Source organism: Botrytis porri (genome assembly GCF_014898465.1).
Source record: "Botrytis porri strain MUCL 3234 chromosome Unknown BPOR_005, whole genome shotgun sequence".
Classification (NCBI taxonomy): Eukaryota; Fungi; Ascomycota; class Leotiomycetes; order Helotiales; family Sclerotiniaceae; genus Botrytis; species Botrytis porri.
The window spans coordinates 2,334,974-2,351,094 of record NW_024066079.1 but is presented as its reverse complement, the minus strand read 5'-3'; the positions used below and the strand labels follow the sequence as shown (position 1 = coordinate 2,351,094).

Below are 16,121 nucleotides of genomic sequence, written 5' to 3'. Positions count from 1 at the left end.
TCAATAGGATCTTAATGAATTTCTTGAATTTCGAAAGCTAATTCTAACTTTTAGCCTAAGGCAATCACTTTCAAATAAAAAGGTCTACTTGTATTAAAATCAGATTACTTATCTAATACATTCTGTATTGTGTGGATGGTATAGTGGTAAAGCTTCTGATTGAAGAACAAATCGAAGGTGAAGTATGGCGGTTGATGAACGGACCCCCCTTTAGACTTTCGACTAATGCCTTTCATTCATTCTAGTCCCTACGCTCGCTCCCCTTCCTCTTCCTTAGCTCCTATTCGCCGCTACAACCTCCTCCTAGCCTCTACGCACACACTCTTCCGTCCACCTTTCCTACAACTCTAATATTGGAAGATCTTGGAATCTTAAGGGCCCTTATTTTCTCTTTTTCTATTAAAAATGTAATAATAAATGGGTTGCATTTCGTATCGATAATATTCATCACTAACGAAATCAATGTTTTGTTAATAACGAAAGAGAGATTAATATCGTCATGTATACAATAGAAATTTATATAGGGATTTATACTGAATTTCTCTTCGTCTATAATATTAACTTTGCCACCACAGGGTTTGTTCATTCCGTCTGTGACCAACCAAATTTCTCGTCCGTCCAACTATCCATCCACTCACGACGATTCAAATATCCATCCAGCCATCCAAATATCACAAATGTCCGGTGTCATGATCGCCAAAGGAAGAAAAAGAGGGTATCCATCGTATAATTCAAAGATCAGAACTCCAATTCAAACACCAGTATAAACGTCCTTCGTTGCACTTCTCCTGCTAGATGAGCTAATACAAGGCAAGTTATGCAAGGGTTCCTGCTGATTCCTAATGATGTTAGCTCTTATATCGAAACAAAAACCGAGGTTAAACCTTACCAGAGTGTACATCGACTTGATAGCCACTTGTACCGCGAATTCGTAATGCAGTTGAACACAGATTTTGCATAACATGCACTAGACTATCTCCTCAAACTGGGTTTACTCGTTCCTGAATTGAGCCTGGAGATCGCCAATCATTTGTCTGCGAGTGGCAGCAATGTCTTTGATCTCGCTCATACTTCCATAAATACAGGAAATGAACACTCTTTCAGCGACAAGATCTGGCTCCGAGTGAACAGGACTATCTTGTTGACCCCAAGAAAAGCGAATGATTTGACCACGAGTGATTTCAAGAGGTTTTTCTCCCGCAAGCGCGTTGGCCGTCTCCTTTCTCTTTCCGACATGTTGTTTCATTCCCTGTGTGACCACCTCTATCTCTTGGAGAACAAGAGTTGTAGGTCCCAACAAAGTAGTCGCGTATCTGCAATGCAAGGCGTGATTTGCGTCGGTACATTCTATCATGTGACCGTCTCTGTGCCAGCGAGGGATGACAAATTCGTCTGACTTTTGCGTCATTCTTACTACGAACCATACAGCTTCGGGATTGACTTGACAGCCATCTTTGGAGTCCTGGATGGTGAGAGCAAGGAACTTAGCAAGTGTTTTCTTGACAGACCATCGGAAAACACTGCTGTTTTCAGATATAAACTTTGTAGCTTCTGCTACAATAACGTCTGGGGAAGTAATGCCATAATAATGGTAATGCTCGCCTTCGCACCGAATGCCCTTGATTCTGGGTGTTTTGAGGAGGGGAACGAGTATTAGGAATTTGGCAGGGTGCGCGACTTGAGTTTCGTTCTATATATTTATAGAGTCAGCAAAGGTGAGACTTTAAGGTATTGCACAAGATCATTCTAGAAATCAAATAAGTACTTACATCAGACTCTGCATCTTGTTTAGCACTTCCAACAGGCTCAAGTAAGAGTGCGTCAAGGCCGACTGGAGGAGAGGATGGTTTTTGAAGCTCTTTCTATATCTTGAGATCAGTAAAAGTGATTTTTACCTAATCGGTAATACTCCAGTTGATTGATTCCTCTTTCAAAGGACTTACCTTGAGTTTGATGGTTCCAATCAAGCGTGCAAGAGAGCCCAGTTGGAGACAAGATGGCGCATCTTCTTGCTGTATTATCTTAAGTCAGCAGTAATAATTATAATGCCACTAATGCGCCAAGCGATTGGAGTACTTTTTGATAAACTTACCTCTGTTGGGAGAATTTCCTTCTTGTCTATCGCCTTTGCTTGGTGTAAATCCTCATATGGAGACATCGCACTGACAAGATTGGTCGCGGTGGGATTCTCAGAAACAATTGCCATTGCAAGAGATGTGGGTTGTAAGGTGATAGGTAAAGAAGAGTAAGTTGTAACAGATTCAATTCGATTGGGAATGAGAAGTTGGTTCTTCCTCAAAGGAAAGCAGCGCATGGCGAAGAAATTCATTGAGATCGTTGTTGTTGAATTGAGTTGGTCTTCTCCAACTTTTTTGTTGAACAAAGTTGTTTAAATAACAAAAGATACCCCAGCTTTAATAAAAACAAATAAACAAGAGGTGAAAAAAGCATGACTTGAATTCATCTGCTTAGTGGACTTGCTTAGTCGGCATAACGACTAAGCAGGTGGGAAAGTTGATGAAGTTGATGGGGCATGCTCGAAGCTGTTCATTGTTACAGTATGGTTTCATTTAGTTGTATGTAGTCAAGCATATGGCTTTGCTATGTGGTAGTCATAGATTATAGCTCGGGAAGTGAAGAAGTAAGAGCAGATGAGAACTATAAGTTTGGGAATCAAGTTTTATATGTAAGATGTATGAAAGTGGTGTGGTTTAAATAACATTTTGGTTTCAGATCTTCTTCGCTATTGTTTCTACTTTGGCATTCATTATTGTTATCAATTCTAGGTAAGGACCTACGCTCCAAGTCCCCGCTCCCTCTCAGCCCCCTTTATCTCTGACTCTCCTTGCACTCCATCTTCTGGTCGACTTTAGATCCTTCAACTTTCTTTAAGGAGCGGGGACGTGCTGGGAAGTTTGATCGAGAGCGAAGAGGTAATCTTCAGATGTCCTCCTCTCTCGTTCTCCTCAGAGTTGACCAGTAGAAGGGGGAGGAGAGTGATTTAGGCGACAATGATATGAAAGAAATTGATAATGATGATAATCAAAACAAGACAGTATCTAATCATCTCTTAGCTTATATAGATGCCTTTAATAGTTGAATTCATTTTCATCTCTGATATATTCCCAAAAGAAGCTTATACTTCAAAGGCACAGAAGTCAATCCTTGAACTTCTTGTTCTTCCACCAATAAGAAAAAATGAAATATGAACTTCAATTAGAATATGAACAATATAACAAAAAACCTCAAAGGTGATGAAGGTTGTTGAAAGTTACATGATGTTTGGACATTACAAAAGTAAATAAGCGAGTCAATATCAAATGGCTTTCACTATATTTCTTCTATCAAAGTATTCATTACTACATTGGAATACAGGTAAGATTACTATACTAGGCTCAATACCATCTTCGTCATCATATTTTTGGACCTGGGCTTTCCTTTACCATAACACGAACTTCGCTACAAATAGCTGGTTTTTACAGAAATTTATGAAGTGATGAGAACTTTCAAGAGCTGAGGTTTCAAGGAGGGTTGAAAATGAAAAGGATTATGAAAAGAACTAATGCAGCAAGGGGAAGAATAGGATGTCAGCTGATCGTGAAACCCAGAAAATGTGATCGAAGTGAGCGTAGAGTAGCTTCAAATCAATACTCAAGATATACAATTTGTAATTACGTCTGCAGTAGATTGGAACTAATCCTAAACAGAATTGTAAAAAGGACCCTGATATCCCAGAATGTTGCATATTCCGATTATCATGTGAGTTGAGGCTCGCTTGCCACAGAAACATCAATGATTTACCCAATGCATCAATGGAAAAATGAGTTAATAATCATAGCTTCCACCATGCTTTTTTCATCCCATTTTTACCACCGTTTTCATGGACTTCATTTGCAATACGCAATATCTTATTGTGTGAACGACCACATGACATAAGACACAACAAAAACAAGAGGCGGGAGGAGTTGAGAAAAGTCAAATAGGAGAATAGGAGTGGAGCGGCAGAAAGTTGCGGTCGAAATCAACATGAAAGAGAGATTGCGTACAAATACTGAAATGGTAGAACCTGCTTGCTAATTTTGATTTCTTTCCGGTGAGAATCTGATTGCGATTCTGCATCAGGGGCCTAGCTCATTCTATCCTGCTTTCTCTCCTTTTCCTTCATGAACGAATGATCGGTAGCAACTATTAAGAATGACAGCGAGGGTAAAGAAGAGAAGAATTTCGGCCTTTGGAGGAGAGACTGCCGGCGCTGGTATATGAACGCTAAATGTATTTTTTTTCGCTCATGGCTCTGTCTTATGAATGAAAGTTAGAGAAAAGCAAGCTTGAAATGAAGCATAAAGGTATCAGAACGATATGATTAAGCAAATTTAGACTCAACATAAGTCCTACCATGCTGTCAGATGACATCCCCAAACGCAAAAGATCGTGACTTTCATGGGTCCCTGAAAAGCACTCCATCCTTTGAGGCACGGACTAACTTTAGTTCAAATCCTCGCAGCTTTTGACTCCCACCAAACGATTGTTCAGCATTGAATCGATTTAAAGACTTATATATGATGTTGTTGAACCTTCAAATAAAGTATAATCAGGTACCTTGTACCGATCACGCAAACTTATAGTTTAACCTTATGTAAGCGAGTCGGAACGTGAGGCGAACCCGAGATCTTCTGTGCTCCCTTCACTTCATCACATGCGAACCGTGCTATATGAGTTCGGTCATCACTGCTTTTATCAAGAATTTGTAACCTTAAAATGGCTGGCTGACTTATAACTTTCTCCTGAAGTTGGTCCTGAAATTGGGCGTATCTGCATACATGGGACAACAATCGCATAACATAAAATACGAGACAATTGGAGACTTCGATCTTTAGATAAGACCTCCATATGCGATGCAACATATAAAAGAATCTGGTTCCTTGAAATACGCGCTAACCCCGCACCGGCAGATGGTAAGACTTACATGTTGTGTTGTATCCCAGGACCTTACCACGGGCAAGTTGCCAAGCCCACGATTGGTTAATTCAACGCCAACTTCCGTCAGGGGATGAATTTCCGATCGCACCACATTTATCTGGGCGGCCGTCACTAGCTAACTCGTTATTCCATTGCAAGGTATCTTCAAGGTGTGTGTTTATAGACAAAGTCTGTACGACACACACTGAGTGTTTGGTCGAGATGACTCGGCCCGATGATCTACCAAAGGGAACTACAAACCATTCACAATCTATGTGGGGGATCATATGTGAATGTGTGCTACATTGGACATCGATAATATCGATGTTATAAAGGTCGTAGATTTCTCTCCAGTTTTGATCTTCATACTTGTCTCAGCAAGCAAGGATAATCACCACAAGATGCGTCTCATACTTTTCTATATCGGGATGTGCGTGTCAGTCACCGTGGCACAAGTCTGCAATGGTTATGCCGAGCTCTGTGATCGTAAATGGTCAGAGATATCCCAAGTAGGAACACACGATAGCGCATTTGTGGGAGAATTACCAGCAGAAAACCAGAATCTCGATGTCACAGCTCAACTGAATGCTGGTGTTCGATTCCTTCAAGCCCAGACTCATTATTTTCTCGATACATTGACGTTGTGTCATACTTCATGCTTTTTGCTAGGTCAGTTCTAATTGCAACTTCTTTTCCCGACCTTGGCCTCTTGCTTTCAATTCCTTTAGATGGGATACTTTTGAAATCCAATTGCATTCTTGATCCTGTACCTTCCTTTTGAGCATTCCCATGAGAAATAACTAATAAGCCCTGTTTTGAATGCAGATGCTGGGCCAGCTGTTTATTATCTAGAGGATATCAAGAAGTGGCTTGATGCAAATCCTAATGAAGTTGTAACCTTACTACTTACGAATGGAGATTATATTCCTGTCGGGAATTTCAGTTCAGCGATGGAAGTGTCTGGTCTAGCAAAATATGCATATACACCACCACATCAGTTAGCGATAGATGAATGGCCTACACTTCAAGAACTGATCACGGCTGGAGATAGACTTGTTATGTTCCTCGGTGAGTGGTCAGCCTTACCCATTTTCACAAATGAAAAGTTATTTAACAGTATTCAAGACTACGATGCGGATACGAATGTAGCTGCATACATTCTACCCGAGTTTTCTTACTTTTTCGAAACTGCGTATGATGTAACTACTCCTACATTTCCAACATGTACACTCGATCGTCCCCCAGGATCGAATGGAGATGGACTTTTGCCGTTGATAAACCACTACTTGGATATTGATGTCTTTGGTATTCTCATGCCAAATAGACTGGAAGCCAAAAAGACAGTAAGGAACAGTTTTTGCAAGCTACTACGATGACCAGCTATTGACTTGGATATAGAATGCGGCAACAGGTGTGGGTAGTATTGGAGCCCAAGCCGACCTCTGTACCTCAACTTGGGGTCGAAAACCGCGAGTAATGCTCCTGGATTTCTTCGACGTTGGTGAGAGCCCCCATGCATCCATATAAAATGTCTATACTAACACAAGCACAGGCAATGCTATAGAAGCACAGAACACATTGAATGGCTTGTAAGAAGGACTTTTAAATGCATCTCATGTTTATTAAAAGTAGTATAGGAACGAGAGCCAAAATCTTGAGTCTCAGTCGTTGAAATACTGCCATGCTTCTTGATCAAATGAGTAAATCGTGCAAACAAATATGTTATTAACTCGCTCCATATAGGCCAGTAAAAATTTCCGCCGGTTCGAATTACGCACTTCCTTCTATGTATACACTACTATTCCTTACCATCGGCGCTGTTTCTTTTTTGTGTTAACAGCAATCTTCTTTTTGCTGGATTTTCGAGGATTGCATTGCTGGTCGAGGAACGATTGAAAGTCATTTGGGCTAGAACGAGGAGATTTATAGAATGAGTGTTGGAGTCGAGGATCACTTTATTTCCAGGTAGATCCTATTATTTTTGTTCTGAATTTATTAGTCTAGAATTTTGGCAGCGCAGATTAGATTTAGACTTTTGTTTTGTATATTTACGACTTTCATTGTTTATATGTTGAGGGACAAGGAAGGTTAGAATAGGTGTTAGGGTTTAGATGCTGCAATTGACACCATTTTAGATGCTTTGATCAAATTTGAATATTTACTGTATAAGTTATCATTTGGCAGAAAAAGTATATAGACGATAGAATTTAAATATCCACGAGAAAAGGGAGAAGTCTTAGCGAGAAGCGAACAAAGGGCTCCTCCAGACATCGAGAAAACTCATCTTTGTAGTCTAGCTCCCTATTTCAGAGCTTATAATCTTTACCTTACAGTGATTGACTGTAAGATTCCTCCGACTTCCCCTTCAATCTCACTTATAAGTAACTAGAAGATTTCACAAGTACAGACTTTTTTACCCTCCGTGGTCCCTGGAGATAGTAATTTCCCTCCACCAGAAATCTCTCATCAAAGCTTGACAAGGAGTTTAGAATACTTTTACTGTACGTAAAAACATACATATACATCTCAACCAAATTTAACATAATGAGATTGGGAAATCTTGTTCGAGACTTGTGTATTTGAATGATTTGGGTTTTCCAACTTTCAAGTAATCAAATATGAGATATGAAATTTACAATAGAGAAGGAGTTATATTAGCGAGGAAATCAAGGTATGAAAGTAGGGATATAATAATGATGACAATTTTTCGAGGGTGTGCTTTTGATGAAGATATACTTTAAAGAATCTAGATATCATTTTGCATACGATTAACACAAATCTACAAATCACATAATCACAACACGAACACTGCGTACCCATTATACATCATACCAACATCATACATATCTTACACCACAAACTTTTATTAAAGAGTAAATTCCACCCCGAATGTGGAATCTGAAGAAAGTACAAATGGAAGTTCTGTGATATCAAGTTGAAAGAGTAGTACTAAAACCTGTGATGAATGGATTCATGAATGAGAATGGATCATGTAATAGCTTCTATCTAGTTAAATGTCAATCACCATTATATCAGATACAAGAGAAAAGGAGCTCTAGTTGAAGAAGATACACATTGCTTTTGAGAAGAGAAGAGAGGGTACGAGGGAATAGCATCCCCGATTATTTTTCATTCTCATTCACATCTTAACAATTTCACTCTTCTGAGGTCCAGGAAAAGGAGTGAAATAAACAATCTACTCCTCCTTCTACATGCCTATATGGAAATTGCATAGTAGAGATGTCGATGCGGATATAAAAACCCTGGCCTGACACACAGCAACGCTTCCACAAACCATATTGTAATGACCTCATCAAATACACAGCAAAACATCTCATACATCTCACCCATCAAAATCCTACTCTATTTTCTCCAAGTGAGGTACTTATTCTACAATCGATAAAAAACAAAATAGCTATGTAGCTAACATTCATCTCTACGCAAAAAATTCTTCCTCTTCCCTTTTCCCTCAATCACGGATTATCCTCGGTATCGGTAATTCACCCAATACATATGGTAGATACATACACTTCCATCACTCACTTACCTTATGAGCCTACCTCGAACCTACCAGCCTACCCTAATCCACCACTCCAAGCAAACTCTTATTCCCTATATCTCCATCCCTCCATCCATATTTCCAATTACCCCTCCCTCTCTCCTCCCTACCCCCTCACGTGCCCCTCTCTCCTCCCCTCCACCCACTCACGCACACGAGTCATGACCACCCCCCCCATCCCAATCCAAAAGCCCGTGTGCTATGTCCCCAATTCCCATTCCCCTTCCCATTCCGATCCACAACCCACGGTCCCAGCGTTCCTGTACTAACTCTACCAACTCTACTCCTAATCCTTACTAGCTAACCTCAACACCACCAACCAACAAAATAAACTCCAAAACCCGCCTCCCTCTATACTCTAGCCCACGCACCAACAAAATCCACCTCAGTTTAGTCCCTACCAAACCCGCCGTGCCCGCTTGGCACAGGCACATTCTCGATATACTTTTTCGTAAGAGGAACTTCCCATCCAAGTATTTTTCCACGTCAAGTGGTGAAGTGCCGATGCGAAAGGTAGATACCCTAGGTAGCCTTAAGGATCTCCCATCTGGACTTTCAAGCTTGCGAGATTTTTTTTTGACGTGATACGATTTGAGTCGAGTTTATTTCACAATTATGTATTGGTAATTGAACTGAATTGATTTGTTGTGATTTTATCGAATATAATTTGGTTCAATTGATATCATTATGTCTTAAGTCAAATATTGCTGAAGGGATTGAACAGCAATAATGCGTTATTCATTAGAAATTTATTTTGATAAGAAGTCCAGCAACCAAGCTTTTTTCCATTTTCCTCCCCCCCACCAAGCAAAGTTGTGTAAAGAATCGAAACACATTATTTATCTTGATATATGCATAATCTCCATCTCCCATCTCAATGATCTCATTCCAGTCTAATTACATATATAATTTTGCCGTATCATGATATCTCCATCATACGAGCCAGACTGCTTACAAAGCAAAAGCGGCTAAGAAACCAGCTCCAACAATGGCTCCAGCAGCATTAACTCTACTTCCTGCAGCAGTAGAAACTGTAGCAGAAGCAGAAGAAGCTGAAGAAGAAGCTGAAGAAATAGCAGAGGAAGCGGATGATAGAATTGAAGATACACTTGAAGAAGCCGCGCCAGTGGCGCTAGCGATAGAGCTACCTGCTGAAGAAATGTTGCTAATTGCCGATGAAGAAGCTGAATCGGTTGAAGATGAAGATGATGCTTGAGTCGAAGAGGCGGCGGCTGAAGAACCTGATGAACCAGCAGCTGCTTGGAGAGCACAGATTTCGGTTGTGATTTTTTGAGTGTCTGTTATATTTGTTAGGATATGCTACAACTATATGAAAATTTTGAAGACTTACTCAAAGCATCAGAGGCAGAGCATCCAGCTGCGATACATGGAGTCGCAGATTTAGTGATAGCATCTTTAGCATCACCACATTGACAAGCAAAGTCGGCAATACTACATCCAGCACCACTGGAAGCTGTTGACAAACAGGCAAGGGCACAAGATGGGAGTTGTGCCACTTCACTAGCGATACTCTGGGAGTACGCCACTGAGGCAAGGAGGGCAGAAATGGCAGCGTATGTGAATTGCATTTTGGTGTTGAAGATTGCTTTGAAACAAGAAATGTGTTATTCAAGTAAAGTGTTATGGAGTTAGAGACTGAAGTTAAAGATTGAAATTAAAGTTGAAGTTTTTGATTTGCGATGTAACTTTACTGTGAACTCAAAAGAGAAGGGGACCAGCTTTATCTTACAGGTTCAACGAGGATATGTAATTACCTGCAGATGATTACCTTTTAGTGTTGTAGTCCGAGCGGAGTTCTGTGCACAAATGGCATCGATGAGCACTTACTCGGAAACCAATGATCTGAGTGATTTTTGTTGATCTTCCTCGGCCTCAATACAGAAAAGAGGTCTATCACCGTTGATACGTCGAGTGGCGGAAAGCTATTCCCTGTAGCAAAATTTGCCGTGCCTAAGAGGTACTAAGTAGTAAATACTCGAGTAACAAGTTGTAAATTGTAGATTATAACGTGCAATCCAGCCCTCAAACGGCATGTGGTAGCGTGATAGATCTCTTTAGACATACATCTAGGTCCACGCGATTGATAAGAATTTGACTATTGAACGAACTAGGTAAATAGCAATACATCTACCACCTACCTACCTAGTAATTGCAACTTTGCATCTCCTTGGGTAGACATACTTGTACTAACTTCTCTCCAGCCTTTTTCTTTACCGATTTCAATTACATTAATATATCGACAATTGTGTGAATATGTGCTTTAATCACCGGAAAATACTACCCTAATTATGACCCCGGACGGGCTGGAACCCCAGAAGAAGGAATAATGTTAAAAGGGAACTAGGTTCTCACATCAGAGATAGCATCATGAACCAGTAGATCATCCGAAAGAGATAAAATAATCCTTGACCAATAAAGCAAGCATGACCGTTTAGCCCTTGATGTTTGTTTGACCCTTGCTTCCCGATAAAGTACATTATCCATATTGATTGTTGAAATTGTGAGTCATCTTGACTTGCCCCAATCAGAACTTGGCTAAATGGTTTGTTCAACTGCAAAAAGAAAAATTCATCAGGGATTTTCTCGCACGCACCTGGGTCTGACTAGGTATCGAATGCAAATACATTGCACATGAAATATTCTGCATGCCGAGGTGACATACATACTTATCAGCCTTGCTTGAAAACGTTAGAATTTGGATAAATCGTTGCATCAGATTGGTGCGTTGTGGAATTGATGCGTGAGGGGAAATGAAAGTAACCACGGGAAAAGAAGATACTGGCAAAAGAAAGATATTTCCTTGGAAACAACCCTGAGCCAAAGAAATAATCGAGATGATTAATATATTGAAGTGAAATCAACCAATATATTGAAGTCAAAAAACAAATCCTGGTGAATCACAAACAGATCTCGAGGAGCAATTGAGCATGTGGGAGGTATCGACGTTTGAGAATCCCGATGGACCAAAACTCTTAAGTGATAAGTGAGACAGACATACACACAAATTGTCATTTTGACGTTTGATGGCGGGGTATTTGAAGCCAAATGCCAAGACCTCCACCAAAGCTTCGTGTCTTCACATCGATATATGGATTCGTAGAGAGAGAAAGGACCTTACTTGATTTGGACAACATGCGCACTGAGGGAATGGCTTCTTGTCAGGGATCGTTGTCGGAGTAAATTCCAATCTCAGCAATGTGGATACGGGAAGGATCTGTATACGATTTACGGACTAATGATGGAAGGAGCATCCGAAGATTGCACACGGCTGTAAACCGAGAAACTTCTTAGCCTAGAGATCCATCGTTCCTGGGAACATTTTCTTGATCTGAAAGATCGTGTTCCCAAACCAATTCCCCAGAAAACCATCCTAACCTTGAGCACGACAATTAATGGATGTGTCAAGGAACAGGTCGTGTCCTCCCATCAATGTTTAAGTACAGACTTTTTTGTGTAAGATTTGAAAAGTAAATATCTACATTGAGCGGTCCTTAATCTCGCCTCACTTATGTCGACTACTCCACTTAGTCTGGCAAAGTGTTTCCGCCGTCAACTCCTCTCCTCTTACTCTGTCATGGAAATCGGATCCCTGAAATAACTTCCAGACAATTTGTAACCATATTGCATCGACACACACATCAGGAATTGTTGCCAATGGAGACCAGATGACTGCAGGTCTATCGAATGCATCGTGGATAATAGATACAAGATATTGAAGTGACTTGTTGCAATCCAGCGAATGCGGTATATGTGAAAATAGAAGGGAGAAGGCAATGATGGAGGAAATACGGTCGACAAGGCAACGCGAGCGAAGTGATGATATGGGAAGATAACTGAGTATATGCTTGAGGAGTTCCGGTGCCATGCTATCCATCTTCAACAGTATGAATAGAACAGAAAGTTCAAAGAATCTAGGTGGAAATGGCGAGGAGCCATTGTATTTTGAATATAAACATTGAATACAGACACCATGATGGGAAGCAGATGACAATGAAGCAAATGACTTAAGCTCATTGTACTGTAGATCCAATCATGTTTCTCCGCATCGAAGAGTTGTTTTCCAAGTACCCATCAAGGTTTGTAGAATCAAGGTTAGGACTGAGGTCGCAGTAAACCTTCAGCTTCCTGTTGTTCCTCTTCCCACCAGTCCTTGAACGTTGTCAATCTTTTGGTTCTCTCTTCCGCCATTCGTTTGCCTGGAGCTGTCTTCATCATTCCTCCTAGTTTCTCCAACTTGTCTTCGAAATGTTGAATGGTCTCTCCCATATCCCTTGCACCTTTTGCTCCACCGAATGTGAATGTTCTTCCAATTCCGATCGCGCCTGAAGTAAGACAAAAGTTAGCTTCATCTTCTGATCGTTTCAATTCCTGGAATACAGCCTTACCAATAGCATCGAGCCGGTCAGCATCTTGGACTACAGCCAGCTCTGGATATTTCTCGATCATGCCTCTCACTGATGCCATATCCTTGATTTCACTCGAATACGAAACTCCGAGAACGATTCTCTGTACTTTGACAGCCAACTTTTCTTCGGCCCCAAAACTCAATAGTGTGGACAGCACCAAAGTATTTGGATCCTGTCCAGGTAAGAGATACTTCTTGTCGCCTACATCATGCAAAAGTGCTGCCAAAGTGACAACCTGTAGATCTAACTCTAGGCCGCCTATCCTCTCCGCCTTCAGCTCCTTGTATATTCTATGCGCCAACCCAACAACGCGTCGAATGTGGTTGAAATCGTGAGATCCATCATATGCGCTCATATATTTCTCGACAAAAGCTGTAACCTGCACAATTAGACCAGCATTTGGTGCCATATTTGGCTTGGTATTGTTTGGTTTGGGTGTAATTGTGGAAGGTGATTGAGACGATGGAGTATTGATAACTGCGGGACCTTCTGAGTATTCGCGAAATTCAGAATAACGAGACCTTCGTCGCATACCGAGTTTTTGTCGTAAGCGGCCCAAATTCGATCTTTTGATTTCGAACCCTTCGGAGATCAAAGCTTGAGTTATTTGATCATCATTGAGATTCGAATTGTAATGATAAGTTAAACGATCTTGGAGAGCCTGAGGGATGGGCCCACGATTTCTTTTGCGAATATTCCATGCTGCCAAACTTCGAGAGACTTTACGTTCCGAGACATCTAGACCTAATTCTCGATTGAGCTTTCTTGTAATATCGATGATTGGAGTATTTTCCTCGGCGAAAAGTTTGACTATAAGATCTTTGTATGGTTCCAAACTCACGCCAGGAGGACGACCAGGTTTTCGAGATGTGGAATTGATTTCTGGGGTTCCATTGTGTTGTTCTAGAAGATTTTCAGGACTTGGAGTTGGAGGCATAATGAGAGAAGGGTTGATTGAATTTTGACGACAAGGTCTTATGAAAATCAAACCTATTTTGGCGGATGGTGAGATGATTCTTCTTCGGTCACCGTATTATATATCTCTCACATAGAATAATTGAAACTCTTCTACTATGCGATACACACTCGAGACACTCGAGACACTCTCAAGATCTGGTGGATGTCTACAGAAAATACCAGCAAGATGGATATTGTCATCGTTGCTCCTTTTATGAAATACAGCGTGTTTCCAACAATGTATCCCCAGGTTTCCAAGGCACATATTGGCATCAAAACAAAAGGTTCTGGTGGTTCCTTGATATGTTCCAAATGTTAATAATTTGCATTTGCATTTGCTACCTGCTATCTGATATCTGATATCTGCCATCACAAATTACTTCAGACTACTAACCTTCTTATTAACTAACTATGACCGGCTTTTGCTGAATACAATGTCGAACTCAAATTTGCCTCGGGATGAAGGGAGCTAGTACTTCCCCGCCCCCGCTCTATCAACAGACCGGTAAATTGGAAGCTTGAGGTGTGAAACCTCGTGAACTTCAGATCTTCCTTTACTCACAAAAAAAAGGGTTCAAGACCACAATTACCATTCGAAAATGTCAGATATGCAATCCAAAGTTAATAGCCGACTCACTCAAGTCACCGATTTCTTAACCGGCAACAAGACTGCCACGACGATTCCATTCGACCCTAATTCCACCAAGTTTCCCAATAGAAAGGATGTTCCACGCAGAGAGGATGCACCAGAAGGAGCGTAAGTAGCATGTATGATTTCTAGAAGCTCAACTAACGTCTAAAAGTGCATGGGTTTGGGGACCTGATGATTATGTACGTAATTCTGACTTTCAAACTTTCAATATCGTTAAACAATTACACAGATTGGAAGATTAAATCTTCTCACACCAACTCGAGTTACTGCCGCATCCAATGAAATTCAAAGCGGGGAGATCGTTCCATTGAACCTCCCTTTGAATGTACCAGAAGTCCCAGCCTTTCATCGAGAACAATTTCAACATAGCATTAAAGAGCTAGCTCCTGGGTTGGCTTATGATGATGTATATTCATTAAACACACAATCAGGTACACAATGGGATGGGTTCAGGCATATTGCACACATGCCTACAGGCAACTTTTATAATGGGACTAAAGAGAAGGATATAATTGGAGCTGAGAAGGATGATAATAAATGCGGAATTCATCATTGGGCTGAGCATGGGATAGTTGGTCGCGGCATCTTAATTGACTACTGGACTTATGCAAAGGAGAACGGTATTGTCTATGGTAATCACCCACCATTAAATTTGTATCATTCAGTTTTCTGACACAGATATGTAGATCCATTTGACTACCACACTATATCCTACGCTGAATTGCAAGCTGCCGGCAAAGCCCAAGGTATTGATATCCGTCCCGCTTCTCAAGGCGGAAATATTCAAATCGGAGATCTGCTCTTCATTCGTTCAGGCTTCGTATCTACATACCACAGCAAATCACCAGAAGCACGAAAAGCTGCTGCTCTCAGACCACATGGAATTGGACCTGACGATGGTCAGAGGTGGGCCGGTCTTAAACAAGATGAGGATATGCTTGATTGGTTGCATGATTGTTACTTTTCGGCTGTAGCAGGTGATTCGCCTACTTTTGAGGCTTGGCCATCCCAAGAGCATTATATGTTACATGAATATATACTTGCCATGTGGGGTATGCCTCTAGGAGAAATGTTCGATTTGGAGAAGTTGGCAAAGACGTGTAGAGAGAAGGGAAGATGGAGCTTCTTTGTTACTAGTGCTCCGAATCATTGTCAGGGGGGTGTATCCAGTCATGGAAACGCAATTGCTATTTTTTGAGATTTGGTTTAAGTGTTACTTGTTTGTGTATCTTCGTCATTCCTTCTGGGACGTTTCATCACTTGTCATAATTGGTCAATATACAGTTGGAATAAGTTTTATTCTTTAAATGCAAATGTTGTGTACTTCATTCCCATCCCTGAACCGGATTTATGGAATCCGATAAGTCTTCTATCTCATCTTGTATACCTAACGAAAAATTAAACTGCAAAACTAACAAGAAAGATCAATCAACAGAATGTTGTGCGCATACCAAGTATATCTCCAAACCACTAATCATCTCCTACCACATTACCCGCATTATATTATACGCAGACCATTCGATCCAAAATTTCGATCCAATGATAAGGTTAAGAATCCAAATCTATT

The 16,121-nt window shown here is 40.8% G+C and overlaps 6 protein-coding genes across 6 annotated transcripts; 2 read left to right on the top strand and 4 right to left on the bottom strand.

Annotated features, from left to right (window-relative positions):
* Positions 1 to 991: 991 nt before the first annotated feature.
* On the bottom strand, positions 992 to 2,329 carry EAF01_004368 (uncharacterized protein; the record flags this gene model as incomplete). Its single annotated transcript, XM_038912622.1, has 4 exons — positions 992 to 1,690; positions 1,770 to 1,862; positions 1,944 to 2,012; positions 2,093 to 2,329. The coding sequence occupies 4 exons, from the start codon at positions 2,327 to 2,329 to the stop codon at positions 992 to 994; spliced, it is 1,098 nt and encodes a 365-aa protein (XP_038772306.1).
* Positions 2,330 to 5,360: 3,031 nt separating this feature from the next.
* On the top strand, positions 5,361 to 6,837 carry EAF01_004367 (uncharacterized protein; the record flags this gene model as incomplete). The annotated part of the gene is made up of 6 exons (XM_038912621.1): positions 5,361 to 5,628; positions 5,785 to 6,027; positions 6,085 to 6,302; positions 6,358 to 6,460; positions 6,512 to 6,548; positions 6,703 to 6,837. 6 exons carry the CDS (start codon positions 5,361 to 5,363, stop codon positions 6,794 to 6,796), a joined length of 963 nt encoding a protein of 320 aa, XP_038772305.1. The 3' UTR covers positions 6,797 to 6,837.
* Positions 6,838 to 9,100: 2,263 nt separating this feature from the next.
* EAF01_004366 (uncharacterized protein) lies at positions 9,101 to 10,268 on the bottom strand. Its single transcript, XM_038912620.1, has 2 exons — positions 9,870 to 10,268; positions 9,101 to 9,816 (listed from the first exon to the last, which is right to left on the bottom strand). The coding sequence occupies exons 1-2, from the start codon at positions 10,105 to 10,107 to the stop codon at positions 9,470 to 9,472; spliced, it is 585 nt and encodes a 194-aa protein (XP_038772304.1). The 5' UTR covers positions 10,108 to 10,268; the 3' UTR covers positions 9,101 to 9,469.
* A 1,773-nt stretch (positions 10,269 to 12,041) lies between these two features.
* Positions 12,042 to 12,413, bottom strand: EAF01_004365 (uncharacterized protein; the record flags this gene model as incomplete). The annotated part of the gene is made up of 1 exon (XM_038912619.1): positions 12,042 to 12,413. The coding sequence occupies one exon, from the start codon at positions 12,411 to 12,413 to the stop codon at positions 12,042 to 12,044; it is 372 nt and encodes a 123-aa protein (XP_038772303.1).
* Positions 12,414 to 12,631: 218 nt separating this feature from the next.
* Positions 12,632 to 13,882, bottom strand: EAF01_004364 (uncharacterized protein; the record flags this gene model as incomplete). Its single annotated transcript, XM_038912618.1, has 2 exons — positions 12,632 to 12,861; positions 12,925 to 13,882. The coding sequence occupies 2 exons, from the start codon at positions 13,880 to 13,882 to the stop codon at positions 12,632 to 12,634; spliced, it is 1,188 nt and encodes a 395-aa protein (XP_038772302.1).
* Positions 13,883 to 14,501: 619 nt separating this feature from the next.
* Positions 14,502 to 15,752, top strand: EAF01_004363 (uncharacterized protein; the record flags this gene model as incomplete). Its single annotated transcript, XM_038912617.1, has 4 exons — positions 14,502 to 14,659; positions 14,706 to 14,733; positions 14,784 to 15,186; positions 15,241 to 15,752. The coding sequence occupies 4 exons, from the start codon at positions 14,502 to 14,504 to the stop codon at positions 15,750 to 15,752; spliced, it is 1,101 nt and encodes a 366-aa protein (XP_038772301.1).
* Positions 15,753 to 16,121: the final 369 nt, after the last annotated feature.

Coding starts and splice junctions, on each gene's coding strand:
- EAF01_004366 (XM_038912620.1), bottom strand. CDS start 10,107: ATGCAATTCACATACGCTGCCATTTCTGCCCTCCTTGCCTCAGTGGCG. Junction 9,817..9,869: donor CTCTGCCTCTGATGCTTTGA/GTAAGTCTTCAA, acceptor CAAATATAACAG/ACACTCAAAAAATCACAACC.